This window comes from Solanum stenotomum, chromosome 1, assembly GCF_019186545.1.
Source record: "Solanum stenotomum isolate F172 chromosome 1, ASM1918654v1, whole genome shotgun sequence".
In the NCBI taxonomy this organism is placed as follows: Eukaryota; Viridiplantae; Streptophyta; class Magnoliopsida; order Solanales; family Solanaceae; genus Solanum; species Solanum stenotomum.
This window is the reverse complement of record NC_064282.1, coordinates 40,948,306-40,964,409: the sequence shown is the minus strand read 5'-3', so window position 1 is coordinate 40,964,409 and position 16,104 is coordinate 40,948,306. Positions and strand designations below refer to the sequence as shown.

Here is a 16,104-nt window from a genome sequence, read left to right as displayed (position 1 = left end):
GTGCTAGTCTATGGTGGCTTCCTAGGAACACTTGGTGTGAGTAGTATTATAGGGTGATACTTGCACATTGCACAAGTGTGACTTGGGGGTTGTCTTACGTGATGGTTCCTATGTGAAGACTATGTCTTATGGTGTGCTTATGACTCTATGAATATATTTGGTTGGATTGGTGAAGGCTATATGTAAGTTCACCTTTGGTAACCTTAAGGCGATACATTGCACCAAGTATTCCCTAAGGGTTTCTTGAGGAAAGGAGTTAAGATAAAGAGGAAGGTAATGTATTGTATGCATTGAATGTGCCTAAAATGTTATAAGTGGCTCTATGTGCTATTATGAATGGTTTCCATGTGTATGATAGTGTATGTGGTTTATATGGTGCCTATTGTACTAAATGTTCATGAAGTTTCTCTAAAAAGGCATGATGCATAGTTTCCAACTAAATGTCCTTTTAAAAGTATGTTTTGCATGGTTATCATACTTAGTGCATTCTTGTACTAACACCATTCTTCTTCATCTTTTTACACCTAGTGTAGGTGATGGTGACTAAAGGGTCTTTCCTATAAGTGATGAGCTTGGCTTACTATTTTCAAGTTCGGGTGTGTCCTTAATGATTAAAAGACCTTTATGTTAAAGAGTTTCCTTAAGTTCTATGTACTATATAGTAGTTTTTTTGTATTGTAAGGGATGTGTCCCTCTTGTGTTGTAGTCATGTTTTAAGATGGCTACCTTGAGACGTAGTATTCCAATTTTGTATTAAAGGTTTAATGAGGTGACTTTTATGTCTTGTGTTATATTATGAAAAAGTTTTAAATTTTTCGCTATTTTCCTATGATAAATGCTATGATGAATGCTAAGGGCTTGTATAACACTTCCGAGAGGTCGACTACGCTGGTAACGACTAGGGGGTTCTCTCGGGTCGTTACAATTCTACACTAGAAACACTCTTTTTCTCTTAGTTGAATTACTATTTAACTTATCCTCGAAGTTTTGGCAGAAATGGTTAGACCAAAAGTCGCAGGGAGAGATGATCCACCCAGGCACATAAGAGCACGAGAATTTAGATATGATGAAAAAAGAGCAAAGCTAGCCAGACAAAGGAAGTACACCAAGGAAGCTAGGGAAAGGAGACGAACTCCCTTTGATCTTAATGTGCCCATGTGATCGAAGTTTAGTCAATGCAATACATGCCTTCAGAGCAGCTCATGAGATAGATCAAATGATTGTAGCAAATCTTGCTGCAAAGGCTATGGCAAAAACAAACAATGGGGACCAAAATAACAATGCTCCAGTGACCATTGTTTTACTTTAGGAAGATGTATCAGGCACTGATATCTCGGCAGATAGGGAGATTGCATAGATAGGATCCTTCTTTATCCCTTTTCCTTGTCTTATCTTTCTTCAGCGTTGGATATTGTTACTGTTCACATTTGAGGACAAACGCTTTTATTGGTGGTGGGGTGAGGCTCACCTTTTGTGTGCTAGTTGATACTTGTGTTTTGGTGTACAGTTGGGTTGTCTGTTTATAATTGTGTAAAATACTACTTTTTTCTAGGGATGTTTGAGCTTGTGGCTCCGTTTACTTCTAATTGCAAAATGATTTTGACCCTTTCGAAAAAATTTAAATTTTTCGCACATTTTTGCCACCCCTTGTGAGTTGAATGTGGCTGTTCTTTTGCAAAAATTTAAGTCTCGGTTTCGATCAATACCGATGACTTGAATATTGCTCGGAATTGAACGAACATGAATCGATAGCTATGAAGCCAAATGAAGTTGCATAGACAATATGTTAACTCTTTGCATCTCGTTGTGACTAGTCATTTATCGAATTGATTTTCTTGTTATGACCTTTGCACACTAGCGAAAGTGTGTAGTCTTTCTTAACTGAAGTGTCGATGCCTTGTGTGATTAGCTTGCTTTGAACCATGCATCAATAAACCTAGAATTTGCCCTGTTAGTCTGATTGATTTAGAAAGGTGTCCTCTTGATATGATCTTAGGCAACTTTAAAGAGTGTAAGCCAAATTTGACATATACCTCTTTTATGGCCTACCTGTGAGTGTGTAAAACTCTTTTGAACACCCTTTGAGCCTTACCTTTCTTTGGAAGAACCTTGATAAACCCTAGACCTTACTTGACACACTACCTATAACCCTCTTCATTTGTGGTTTAGTGAATAGCCAACTTAGGCCAAAAGCCTATGTTAGGGGTGTGGTGAAAAGGAAAAGGAGAAGTCAAGAAGTGCAGGAAAAGTCCCCCTTAACACATGGTGTTGCAGAATAGTGGAAACCCCTTCAACTCTAAAAAAAATGTGGAATAAGGTACGAAGGAAATCGGGTTTCCAAGCAATCAATGAAGATGAATAAACAGGTGACTTACAAGCATTAGAAAAATAATTGATAAATGAGGAGAAGAGAATGCCTTGAGAACACCACATCCCATGAGGAAAGAGCCATTGAACCTAAATGACCATACCTTTGCACTCACCCCCATTACAAGCCTTAGAAAGACCTTTTTGATCTTGAGTAAGCCGAATCAAAAGTCGATTGGAAAATAAGGGCAAACCTATGGGTGAAAACATGCGTTGTGTTCCTCTTTTAGAGTATGAGCGTTGTATTTGATTCCTTATCTTGACTGGATTAACCTCTGTGTGTGAATATGGAATCATTCTTCATGTGAGGGCATTTAGATACTTTTTGTCGAGCTTGAACTCGCACAAGTAGCAAGTATTACAAGCATGAGAATCTCTGGTAATGGTGTGACACAACTTGAATCTTTGAGTACATAGTTGATATGCACATAAGTAATTTGAATCTTGTTGTGTATGTTTATGATTGAGTCTTGTGTAACACTATTTGAGACACCTTTGTTGTTCGGCAGAACTTGAGTTTACTTGAGGACAAGCAAAAGTTTAAGTTTGGGATGTTGATGAGTTCACAAATTGTTCTCATTTAGGGCTTTATTTTGATAAGAATAGTGTCCTCGAATGCTTATTTTGTCTAAATATCTGATGAAAACACTTAAATTTCAGGTATTTGAAGATTTAGTGAAAGCATGGACATTTAGGCGCACAAAGGAACAAAAAGGCTGAAAAGAACGACGAAGCTGAAGCCCGAGCAACGTCAAGCACACTTGGCGATTCACCGACGGGATTTACTCTGCCCTTTGTTCCAGTACGCGAAGCCCTGAAGGAGAAGTCGGCGCTTCACCGAATGGATCCGCAAAGCAGTACTACACCGCCCAATGGTCTAGAACGTGAAGGTGCTGAAGGCAAGCACGAAACGACGATGAGACAGACGAAGGGTGAATCCCCGAAGTCATTCAGCGATATTGATAAACTTTGCCGAAAGATTCGCCAGCACTATTTTCTAAAGTCTATAAATACTGAACTTATTATTATTTTTAAGAGTGGAACTTTTATTTTAATTTCCAAAATAGAATAGTACTTTTTAGATATTTTCTCTCAAGTTTGGAGAGGGTTTTTGGGAACTTGAAGAAAGGAGTTCATCTTCCCCAAGTTGGAAGTGGGTTTTCTCTATTCTTCTTCCTTTGCATAAATTAAGGTTTAATTTCTTATACCCATTTGATTTTACAATCACTCCAGGTGTATTTTGTTATTTCTTGATGTGTGACTAAAAACCCCATTGTTGGGGTGTGATTTAGCGAATATGTGTTGATATTATTGTTGGGTCTTGCTTGCTGATAGGTTAGATGTAGTTTAATGGTGATTTCACCTAGTGGTATGGTTTAATTTAAAGGGTTTGTAGTTGCAAATATAAAGCCACTCATGTGCTTTCGGCTTGCCTGAGAGGGAGGTCGCTAAACCAAGACCACTAGACTGATGGCCTAAGGAGTGGGTCGACATGAGGTTCAGCCCGAGAGGGTGAGCCCTAGTCGCATATCCTAACACTCAGCTCGAGAGAGTGAGTGGAATAAGGCGTAGGCTGGTCTTCATGCGGCAACTGGGTGTCCGAGAGGAACGCATTTGAAACGGGGTAAGTTTCCCGAGAGGGAACTTATTTCCATTTAAAGCTTAGCCTAGTCACTATTATCTTATAAATTTCTTGTCAAAAGCATGTACCCAACTATTTATCTCAACTTGTATTGCGGTCAAACCCGAAGAGCCTTCCCCCATACTTGATTTTCTTGTTATTTTTGTTGTTTTTACTTCTTGTGACAAAACCCCCAATTGATATTTGACCAGTAGGGACAATCTGACAGTTATTTTAACTATATTTGGCTCTTTTCCATGCTTCAAATTCCTATACTCAAACGTTTTACTCCAAAGAAACTACCCATTCATTTTCATTCCTAAAAATCCCCAACATCTCTCTCAAGTTTTTCTCTTCGTGGCTCACAAGGATTCTAGGATTCGTCAAGTTTTCATGTTTCTATTTCCTGCATAGTTTTGGGCTTCAAGATCTATTATGTAGTGATTCTTTAATAGGTTCCATTCACCCATTGAGTCCCAAAGATTTCTCTAATTATCAAATTTCATTTAGTTATATGTTTTGGGTTTTCATTCAATTCTGAATGGGTTCTAATTGTATGGATTCAATTATTTATTTTTGATCATATTATGTTTGCTTCTACTCAATTATATGCTTTCCAATTAATTTCCTATGAACCTATACATAAAACATGATTTTTACTATGAACCCTAAAAGATATGAATTGATGAAGAAACTATGAATCTATGAATTATGTTTTCATGAAGCTTTCATGATTTATAATAAAGGAATGATTTATGATCTAGGTTGCTTTAAGATAAGCATCAACAAAATTGTGAAACGTTTACTCACATTAAAAAAACATGAATGATGAAAGGTTTTCTCATACATGGTTTAAGGAGCTACTCTATGCTGTTTTTATCTTGGATTGGAAACTAAATTTTATTTTTCCATTCAGGATGATAATCTTATGTTTATGAATAATTATGTTTGGATCCTACTTAGAACTAAGAGGATATTGAGATGGAGGTTGTCCCATTACTAGAGGTCGTGTCTCTAGCAGAAATCTCTTTGTCCCTAACTACTTGCCCCTTTAATATTACGTGACATATCTAGTGGATCCAAATAAGCTAGAAGTTAAGGTCCTTGTCTTGGCAAGTAAGGACATATTTTTCCGGTGTGGGAAAAATACACTGCATTCTACATTATACTTCACATGGTCTATGTTAGTTAATATTAAATATCCCACAAAATGATCTAAGTATTTCGTAAAGGTTTTTATGAAGGTTTTAATTATGATTTTGATATTGATTGACCATGTTCATGATTTATGATGTCTCTTTGAAGTTTTACTATGTTTAGCTTGGTCATGCATTCAATATTTGCGATTATGCCCCCTTATGATCATGTTTCATTTTTATGCATATTCCTAATACTTAGTATATTCCATGTACTAATGCATACTTGTCCCTATATTATTTTACTAATGGAGGGCGTGATGACTTCGCTCCCTCCGCTCGTGTGTATTTTGTGATCTTTTGTAAATTTGTATAGTTGGTGGGTCCTCATGTTTTGAGGACAAAGTCATTCTTAGTTTTGTTTCCTTATATTTTAGTTTTCATATGTTGTACGTGGTTCACATGTTACGTTCCAACACTTTCTTTTGATGTACTATATTGCTTTTCAAGAATGATAAATTTCTACTTTATGTCATATTCTTTCATCAAATGAGATTTCCTACTTTTGTCTATTATTTTATGTAGATGTATGTCAAGTGTCTTGTGTAGGGCCTCTCGGGGTCTTATATGGCATGTCATGTCTAGTGTGCACTTTGGCTAATGACAAACTTGGTATTTAGAGCACAAGGTTTTAGAAAGGGTCCTAGGATGTCTGACAAGTCGCGTTGAGTAGAGTCTTGTTCATAAGTGTGAAGCACACCACATTTATGAATAGAAAGGTAAAAAGCATTTATACAACTTCACTTCTTTCATTACTCTAAGTCGTACCATAGAGTCTATCTCTATAAATATCCTTCTCCTAAATTGTGTCCAATCCTTTTCAAGATATGGCCCCTTAAAGAGATTACGTGAGAAGGAATGCAGGTGAGAATGTGGAGCCCAAGGTTCCTTAAATTCTGGTTGAACCTTTGGCCGAGCAAGTAACTCATATCGAATTTCGAGCCACCTTGATGAGTCGAGAATTTTGAATCATTTTGGGCTTATTATTCAATTATTTGTTGTCGTAAATACCTATTTTATGCTCATAAGTAATGTTAATCTGTTGATATGCAGCAATTAAGGCTTAAGAGTGAGGCAACAACATTACGAAGCGCAAGGAGCAAAAAAGTTGGAAAATCTGAAAAGAAAAGTTGGACCTCGTAAAAGCCACTCTAGGACTCGCCAAATGAGCCTCCAGTTCACCTAAAGTTCCAACAAAGTAGCCCATGTATTGAGACAACTTGGCAAGCAAAAGTTGAATTGGCGACACGCCGAATAGATTAGTGATGCACAGAATGGATCGATGACCATGATCCAGCTCGCCAAAAGTCCAAGAACAACTGGACGTATGAACCAAACAAAAGGCGAGAAGAAGAGAAACTCGGCAGATCACCGAATGACTTGGCAAGCATGACTTACTTCACCGAGATGACTTTGCGCAAATTTCTAGGAACGTATAAATACAATTTTAAGAAGAAAGAAAAGATTTCCCACACTGTGTATTCCTGAGTTAAGAGAGTTTTTCACCTCTTTACTTTGTAGAACATTTTTGTGGAAAAGGTTTTGATTTTTGATTTGAGAGTTGAGGATTCTAGCTTTAACTTTGGCATTGGGTATTTGCATATTGTTATCTATTTAGATGGACAACTTTGTTGGTAATGATTTTTTACTTTTTGCTAATTTTGGCTAAAACCCCTTGCTTTAGGGGTGTGATTATGTGGTCAAATGCGCTAATTAGATAATGGGTGTTATTAATTGTTGATTTAAATGTTGTTTTGAAGTGGGTTCAATTATTTTATCTTGTTTGAATTGATGAATTGAAGTTGCAAATTAAATTCTAGCTTAGCTCTCTATGCTTGCTTGAGAAAGAGGTAAGAAGTAGAGAGATTGATTGATAGTTGTATTGATTGCGTCTTTAAAATCTAGCTTGAAAAAGTTGGTTTGATTGCGTCTTTACAACCCCATCTTGAAAGAGTGGGTTAATTAAAGATTTGGGTTGTTTGGTAGTGTTAATCTTGTCGAGGTTCAACAGAACTCACATGAAACACAATAGTTGATTGGAAGATAGCTATTGTATTCAAAACCTAGCCTACCCATTGATCTTCAACTATTTTAAGCAACTAGTAACTACCCATTACGTGAAATTAGCATTCGACTTATCACATTCCTAAGGTTCAATATATAATTGATTATTTCTTGTGTTTGGTACTCTTTGTCATAATTGGTTACCAAATCCCCCCCCCCCCCCATTTGATATGAATTGTTCAAAACTTCGTTGCTTGTTTTCATGTTATGAAACCTTTACTTCTACAAACAATTAGGACACATTTTTACTTCTTAATTGAATTCTCTATTGTACCACTCCCTGTGGCATCGAATCCAACTCTTAGTTGGATTTATACTTGCTAGCAACCACCTACACTTAGAATTAGATAAAGTGTAGTTGAGCATTATCAAAAAGGGTAGTTGAAGTGTCTTCATGAACTAATTTTATTGTATTTGAATTATCTTATTTTTTCTCTTTTTGATTTCTCCAAAATAGGTGAAGAAATGAGTGTGAACGGGAGTAACACAAGTCAGCTTAGGAATAATGATGACATAAAAAAATTGCATATGTCAATGAGGATCAACTAGGAAGTGCGGGTGCTATTCGATTGCCCCAAACTATGGGCAATGCGGTGTTTCATGTGACCAGCACTATGTTGCAGTTGTTGCAAATGAAGGGTCTATTTGGAGGACTTGCTCATAAGAAACATCAATACAATATAATCTAAACAAAATTTCACCAATAGAGATCATATTCACAAAGACCCACATCATAGGCCAATTTTTGAGAATTTGGGGATCATGCGTTCTTCAAGAATTCCTTTGAAAATCATCTTAAAAACCTTAATTACACATCAACTCATCAATTGAATGATTTAGAAAATCGTTTGACAAGGAATCCATGTTTAGATTGAAAATTGGGAATTTTGTTCTTTGAATCACTTTTGAAAATCTTTGATAGAACTCCTTGAATGAGAGGTTATTCAAGAATCAAGAATCACCATACCTTAATTATTGAAGACCCATGAAATTGAAGAAGAAATCAGTTGAAAACCCATCTTCTAGCTTGAGCTTCATCAAGGTCTTCAATGGAGATTTTGAAAGAATCTATTTTGATAGGGAAGGGTCAATTTGAAGAATGGGGTCTTATTCTAGGTTTTGGGGTTTTAACCAAATTAAAATAACCTAAAATAGGCAGAATAACCGTTTATAATAATTCCCCAAGCTACCCCTCACTTAGTTGGACCTTTCAAACAAGTCAAACTTGAGTTTTATTTTCACAGATTTCGTCAGGAAAAAAGTTCGCGATGCGGAGGTGTTCCCACAAGTTTTCATAAATTAAATCTGAGACAGTATAGTCCGCTACATGTCCGCAACGCGGACCAAACATTTGTCCCTTGGTGGAGCTATTCCACGACACGTACACGCTCCATCTAAGCACAACTTCAAGCTACCTTGGCAGCTTGCTTGGCCAAGGTTGGGGTCCTCTTCGGGGACCCTTAGGGTGGCCCACGTGGCATCGTATCCAACGTTTTGACGCTAAAAATATTTATTAAGACACTAGGGTCACCTCCACTGATTTTAGACTCCAAACAACACATAAAAACATGAACAACATACTAGAACACACCAACACATAAAAGACTAGTTTCCGAATGTCTTGGTCATTGATAACAGCAAGGTTAAGGGAGATTACAAATAGAGAATTAAATATTAGAATGCGGAAGCACAAAGAAAAGAAACAAAAAAACTAAATAAAGATATGGGAAATTCGAAGGAAAGATCCACGAATTTCCAAATATTAGATGTTCTAAGGCCTTGAAAAGATCCAAGTAACAACATATAGATTTATGGAAGAAATCTAACGCCTTTACTTGAGAAAACGAATCAAAACGATAGATTCAGATCTTGACCGCTTTATGAGTAACTAAAGACAATAATTAGTATGTAGAAACTAATCACCTTCTAAAGAATACCAAAAAGAAACCAAAGATATCACAAGAAGAAGTTACTCTATACCTTAAACTATGAAACTAGTAAAGGTTTAAAGATAAATTCTCAAAGAACAAGTCACAAAGGTTCAAAGAACTCTCTCAAATATTATTAATATCAAGTGGTATCAGAGCGGTTCTATCAAGATTCTGTTCTTGATAAATCTTGGGATTTCTTCTTAGAGCAAAAAAAAAAAAAAAAAAAAAACTGTAGCGTGAACAGTAGCGTCGTAAAAAAAAAATAAAAAAATTTACAATAGTGTGAACAGTAGCGTGAACAGAAAAAAAAAGTTATAACTTGCTCTCTAAGAAATCTAGTTACTTGACCTCTAAGAAATTTGATTACTTGATACCCAAGAAAGTTTATTACTTGCTATTCAAGAAATATTATTACTTGCTCTCCAAGTTTTGCATTAATTTGTTTCCAAGAAAGAAGGTTGCAAGAAGAGGGGATTCTAGACCTTTAAGAATAAGAGGAAATTTTTTTCTTGTTCTTATAATTCTAAAATAAGTTCCTTTTTATTCGTGTTTTGTTTCAACTAAATCCTACTTGTTCTAGGACTAGTTCTTTACTTTCTTTTTGTACCCCAAGATTCCATACTTTAATACTACGAACTTGATACACGTTTTGGTTCAATTATAAATCTACAAAGTATTCTCGTTCAAAGGTTATTTTGAGTGGAAAAAGGCAAGTGTGGGTGAGTTTAAAAGAGGGTAAAAGCCATATTAAAAGTGTGATACTTAATTATTTTTTTTTAGATGTCTAATTCAGGTGGTGATGAGGAAAGGGCTCGTTTAGAAGCCGAGGTCAAAGGAAGGAACGACTTCACCATTCAAGCTATGCACCAACAATTTGAGAGATGGACCCTTCAATTTCAAGAGATGAGGGATATGATTATCGAGCAGAATGACACCATAGCTGCAATTAGGAGGGAGAATAATGTTGTACCCCCAAATAATGTTAGACCCCAAGTTAGAAGGAATGTACCACCCCATATCCCTTTTGTAAATCCTGAATATGATAATGATGATTTTGATGTTGAATTTAATCTAGAAAGAAGAGATAGGAGGGGACAAAGAGGTAGAGTAGAAGATGATAATATAAATAGTATAAAGATGAAGATGCCATCTTTCAAGGGGACAAGGGATCCAGACTTGTACCTTGATTGGGAGAGACGAGTTGAAGCCATCTTTGATTGCCATAACTACTCTGAGGGTAAGAAAGTTAAACTTGCTGTTGTTGAGTTTTCTGATTATGCTGCTTCTTGGTGGAAAAAGCTTGCTAGGGACAGATTGCAAGAGGACCTACCACCTATTGCGACGTGGGCAGAGATGAAGAGGGTAATGAGGAAGCGATTTATTCCATCATACTTCCAAAGAGATCTACAATCTCGCCTTCAACGCTTGAAGCAAGGCTCCATGTCGGTGGATGAGTACTTCAAAAGCATGGATATGGCTATGATCCAAGCTAACTGCATGGAGGAAGAAGAGGCTACAATAGCTAGATTTTTAAATGGTTTAAATACAGAAATAGCTAATGTAGTAGAGATACAACAATATGTAACTTTAGATGAGTTAGTTGATTTGTCTGTAAAAGTTGAAAAACAAATTGAGAAAAAGCAGCAAAATAACTCATGGAGAAGTCGACCAAACACTATCTCTAAGAAGCCATGGTCAACTCAAGAGGGGAAAGCTCCTTCCAAACCTCAAGATGATAGAGGTAAAGGTAAGGTTGAGGAGGGAGGTAAAACCTTTAATCCTAAATCTTCTAAACCTTCAAGTTCTATTCAATGTCACAAATGTCATGGAAGGGGGCATATGATGCATGAATGTCCAAGTAGAAGAAACATCCTACTTAGAGAGAATGGAGAATATGAGAGTGAAAAAAGTGAGGGGGAAGAAGAAGAGGGAGAAGGTGTAAGTGAGGAAGATGATTTGGAACTGCCTAATGATGGTATAATTGGGGTGGTTAGGAGAATTATGACTATCAATTTGGGTAGTGTTGATGAAGGGCAGAGAGAGAATTTGTTTCATACTAGGTGTGGGATAAAAGGGAAGACTTATTCTATGATTATTGATGGGGGAAGTTGTGCAAATGTGGTGAGTTCATACTTGGTGGATAAACTAGGAATTGCATGCATGAAGCGCTCTACCCCATATAGGCTCCAATGGTTGAATGATTGTGGAGAAGTAAAAGTAAACAAACAATGCATGATTTCATTCAATGTTGGTAGGTATGAAGATGAGATTCTTTGTGATGTAGTTCCAATGCAAGCATGTCATGTTTTACTTGGCCGACCTTGGCAGTATGATAGGGATACTACTCATCATGGGAGAAAGAATAGGTATAGTCTTCTGCATAATGGTAAGAAGTATACTCTTGCACCATTATCTCCTTCTCAAGTGTTTGAAGATCAAAAACGATTGAGGGAAACAATGGGAAAACAAAAGGGAGAGGTAAAAAGTGAGCTTGAGGGAAAAGAAAAAGGCCAAGAGATAGAAAAAAAGAGAGATGGCCGAGAGAAAGAGAGAGAGGGCAGCGATCTAAGTAAAGAGGTAAAAGAGGGTGTGAGTAAAAAAATAAAATGTTTTGGTGAGAGGAAAGAGGCTAAGGAAAAGAAAAATGAGAGCCTTTATATAAAAGCCAAAGAGTGTTTGAATGCTAGGAGAGAGGGACTGCCCATAATACTACTTACTTACAAAGAAGTATTGATTAATTTTGAACAACTAACTCCTTCTTTGCCAAATAGTGTTTCTTCTCTTTTGCAGAATTTTGAAGATGTTTTTCCTGATGACACTCCAAAGGGATTGCCACCTTTGAGAGGGATTGAGCACCAAATAGACTTTGTGCCTGGGTCTCAACTTCCTAATAGGCCTGCCTATAGGAGCAATCCTGAAGAGACCAAAGAATTACAAAGGCAAGTTGAAGAATTGCTTGAAAAGGGATTTGTTCGAGAGAGTATGAGCCCATGCTCTGTTCCAGTCCTATTGGTCCCCAAAAAGGATGGAACATGGAGGATGTGTGTAGATTGTCGAGCCATCAACAAGATAACGGTAAAGTATCGCCATCCTATCCCTCGTCTTGATGACATGTTGGACCAACTGTATGGTTCCAAAATCTTTTCTAAAATTGATCTAAAGAGTGGTTACCATCAGATTCGTATGAATCCTGGAGATGAATGGAAAACTGCTTTTAAGACCAAATATGGACTTTATGAGTGGTTAGTTATGCCCTTTGGCTTGACTAATGCACCAAGCACTTTTATGAGACTAATGAATCATGTTTTTAAAGATTTCCATGGAAAATTTATTGTGGTGTATTTTGATGACATCTTGATCTTTTCTCAAAATCTGGATGAACACCTAGAGCACTTAAAACAAGTTTTTGAAGTTCTTAGAAATCAGCGCTTATTTGCTAATCTCAAAAAGTGTACTTTCTGTGTGGATCGTGTGGTTTTCTTAGGTTTTGTGGTCAGTTCTAAGGGAGTTGAAGTAGATGATGAGAAAATCAAGGCAATAAAAGAATGGCCTAAACCTAATAGTGTAACTGAAGTTAGGAGTTTTCATGGACTTGCTAGTTTTTATAGGAGGTTTGTGCGAGACTTTAGCACCATTGCTGCTCCTTTAACTGAAGTTATTAAAAAAGATAAGGTTTTTACATGGGGAAAGGAACAAGATGATGCATTTAACTTGCTGAAGGATAAATTGTGTTCTGCTCCTCTTTTGCAATTGCCTGATTTTTCTAAGTCTTTTGAAGTTGAGTGTGATGCCTCTGGTAAGGGCATAGGTGCAGTTTTGATGCAAGACTCCAAGCCAATTGCCTACTTTAGTGAAAAGCTAAGTGGAGCAACATTGAACTACTCAACTTATGATAAGGAGCTATATGCCTTGGTGAGGGCGTTAGCTACATGGCAGCACTACTTGTGGCCTCGAGAATTTGTGGTCAAGACTGATCATGAGTCATTAAAATACTTGAAGAGCCAAGGTAAACTTAGTCGTAGGCATGCTAAATGGGTAGAGTTTATTGAAACTTTTCCTTATGTAATTGCTTACAAACAAGGAAAGGAGAATGTGGTTGCTGATGCACTCTCAAGAAGGTATGTTTTGATCTCTACTCTTACTTCAAAGTTATTGGGTTTTGACCAAATCAAGTTCCTCTATGCTAATGATTCTGATTTTGGTGAGATTTTTGCTGAATGTAAGTTAGGTCCTTTTGAGAAATTTAATCTTCAAGATGAATTTCTATTCAAGGAAAATAAATTATGTGTTCCTAACTGCTCGTTGCGTGAACTATTTGTTAGGGAAGCACATTGTGGAGGGCTAATGGGACATTTTGGTGTACCCAAAACACTGGAAATACTTTCTGAACATTTTTATTGGCCTAGCATGAGAAAGGATGTTGAAAAAGTGTGTTCTTATTGTCTTGAATGTAAACAGGCTAAGTCTAGAACATTGCCGCATGGTCTTTATACTCCTTTACCTGTTTCTAATTCCCCTTGGATTGATATTTCTATGGATTTCATATTGGGGCTGCCAAGGACTAAGTATGGTAAGGATAGTATATTTGTGGTAGTAGATAGATTTTCTAAAATGGCTCGTTTTATCCCATGTAAAAAGACTAATGATGCATCTCATGTGGCTGACTTGTTTGTAAAGGAAGTGGTTAAATTGCATGGAATACCTAGAACTATTGTTAGTGATAGGGATGCCAAGTTCTTAAGTCACTTTTGGAGAATTCTTTGGGGAAAGTTGGGAACTAAATTGCTATTTTCTACATCTTGTCACCCACAAACGGACGGGCAAACGGAAGTGGTTAATAGAACTTTAGGGAACATGTTGAGGGCTATTTTGAAAGGAAAGTTGACTTCTTGGGAAGATTACTTACCTATTGTAGAATTTGCTTATAATAGGACCTTCCATTCTTCTACTGGTAAGACTCCTTTTGAAGTTGTATATGGATTCAACCCCCTTACCCCCCTTGATTTATTGCCTTTGCCTACTAATGATTTTGCTAATCTTGATGGTAAGAAGAAGGCTGATATGATGAAGAAAATTCATGAACAAACAAGGCTTGCAATTGAAAAGAAGAACAAGGAAGTTGCATTGCGAAGGAATAAGGGCAGAAAATATGTTGTTTTTAAACCTGGTGACTTGGTTTGGGTGCATATGCGAAAGGAAAGATTTCCTTCCAAAAGAAAGACCAAACTAGATCCTAGAGGAAGTGGGCCATACAAAGTCCTTGAAAGGATTGGAGACAATGCTTATAAACTTGATCTTCCTGGTGAGTTCCAAGTTAGTGCTACTTTTAATGTTTCTGATCTTTCCCATTTTGATGCAGATTTGAATTCGAGGACGAATTCTCTTCAAGAAGAGGGGAATGATAGCATCCAAGGAAGCTCTACTCCATTGAAGGACAAGGATGACGCTTTAGAAACTCCAAGGAGGCCCATAACAAGATCTCAAACCAAGGAGTTCAATGATAAGCTCAATGGGCTTCAATCGCTGATCCAAAGGTTTCTTATTGGGGAAGAAGAGCTCAAGCCCAAGGGAGAGGAATTGTCCAAATGCTACAATTATTTGGTGGCCCAAATTCAAGCCCAAGATGAGGAATTTTAAGGTCCAATTTCGTGCAAAAAAGGTCAAGAAGAGTCCAAGAATCAGCCACAACAAGAGTTGCTTTCTGCCCAAGTTTTGAGAGAAGACTAGTCAAACTTTCCAAGATTGTCAAGATTCTTTTCCTAGTTGGGATTTACCTTATTTATTTATTTATATATAGGAGTCCTTTTCATTCATTAAAGAATTTAGATTGATATTAATAATATTTGAGAGAGTTCTTTGAACCTTTGTGACTTGTTCTTTGAGAATTTATCTTTAAACCTTTACTAGTTTCATAGTTTAAGGTATAGAGTAACTTCTTCTTGTGATATCTTTGGTTTCTTTTTGGTATTCTTTAGAAGGTGATTAGTTTCTACATACTAATTATTGTCTTTAGTTACTCATAAAGCGGTCAAGATCCGAATCTATCGTTTTGATTCGTTTTCTCAAGTAAAGACGTTAGATTTCTTCCATAAATCTATATGTTGTTACTTGGATCTTTTCAAGGCCTTAGAACATCTAATCTTTGGAAATTCGTGGATCTTTCCTTCGAATTTCCCATATCTTTATTTAGTTTTTTTGTTTCTTTTCTTTGTGCTTCCGCATTCTAATATTTAATTCTCTATTTGTAATCTCCCTTAACCTTGCTGTTATCAGTCATCCCTTAACGTTTGACTTCCAAACTCTTTAAAACTGACTTAAAAGGCTATTCTTCATTATTTTGACAAGTTATAAATGCATAAAACCCATGTGAGGCTCTACTTTATCCTACTTTATTTTGAGGGTCGTTACAGTAAGGTGAGAATATCAAGAAAACCTAACTCATGAACATCAAGAGCACTCAAAGGCCTTACCATCTAAGCACATTATACCCCACTTGGGAGTAAGACTATACTTACTCTTTACAACATCACTTCTTTCAATTATAAGGTCGGAGCAAGTCATCACTAAACCGTCACACTCATCACACAAGATGATTCTAAACCAAGGTGAATTACTATTCTACCCTTCTTAGAGAAGTCTACTCACTCAACCCATCAAGACATTTCTAAAATGCCTCATTCATCAACTCTTCAACATACTTCAAAACTCATCATAACTAAGTCGGGTTCTACCATCAACTAGGCATAACAATAAAGCAACTCATTCTCATTAAAGACAACATCACAATCTATCACCTCAAATCTCGCAAGTCACATAGCCATATTTGACATCACAACCAATCTTCCTCCCTCACTCCATCAAGCATAAGCCTTTCAAGTGGTCATATCCTAAAGACCATTGGATATAGAAAAAGGAAAATACATTA

The 16,104-nt window shown here is 36.7% G+C and overlaps 1 protein-coding gene across 1 annotated transcript; it reads left to right on the top strand.

Annotated features, from left to right (window-relative positions):
- The first annotated feature begins 10,240 nt into the window (after positions 1 to 10,240).
- Positions 10,241 to 14,940, top strand: LOC125846917 (uncharacterized). Its single transcript, XM_049526614.1, has 5 exons — positions 10,241 to 11,515; positions 11,966 to 12,222; positions 12,664 to 13,301; positions 13,419 to 14,197; positions 14,351 to 14,940. The coding sequence occupies exons 1-5, from the start codon at positions 10,317 to 10,319 to the stop codon at positions 14,814 to 14,816; spliced, it is 3,339 nt and encodes a 1,112-aa protein (XP_049382571.1). The 5' UTR covers positions 10,241 to 10,316; the 3' UTR covers positions 14,817 to 14,940.
- Positions 14,941 to 16,104: the final 1,164 nt, after the last annotated feature.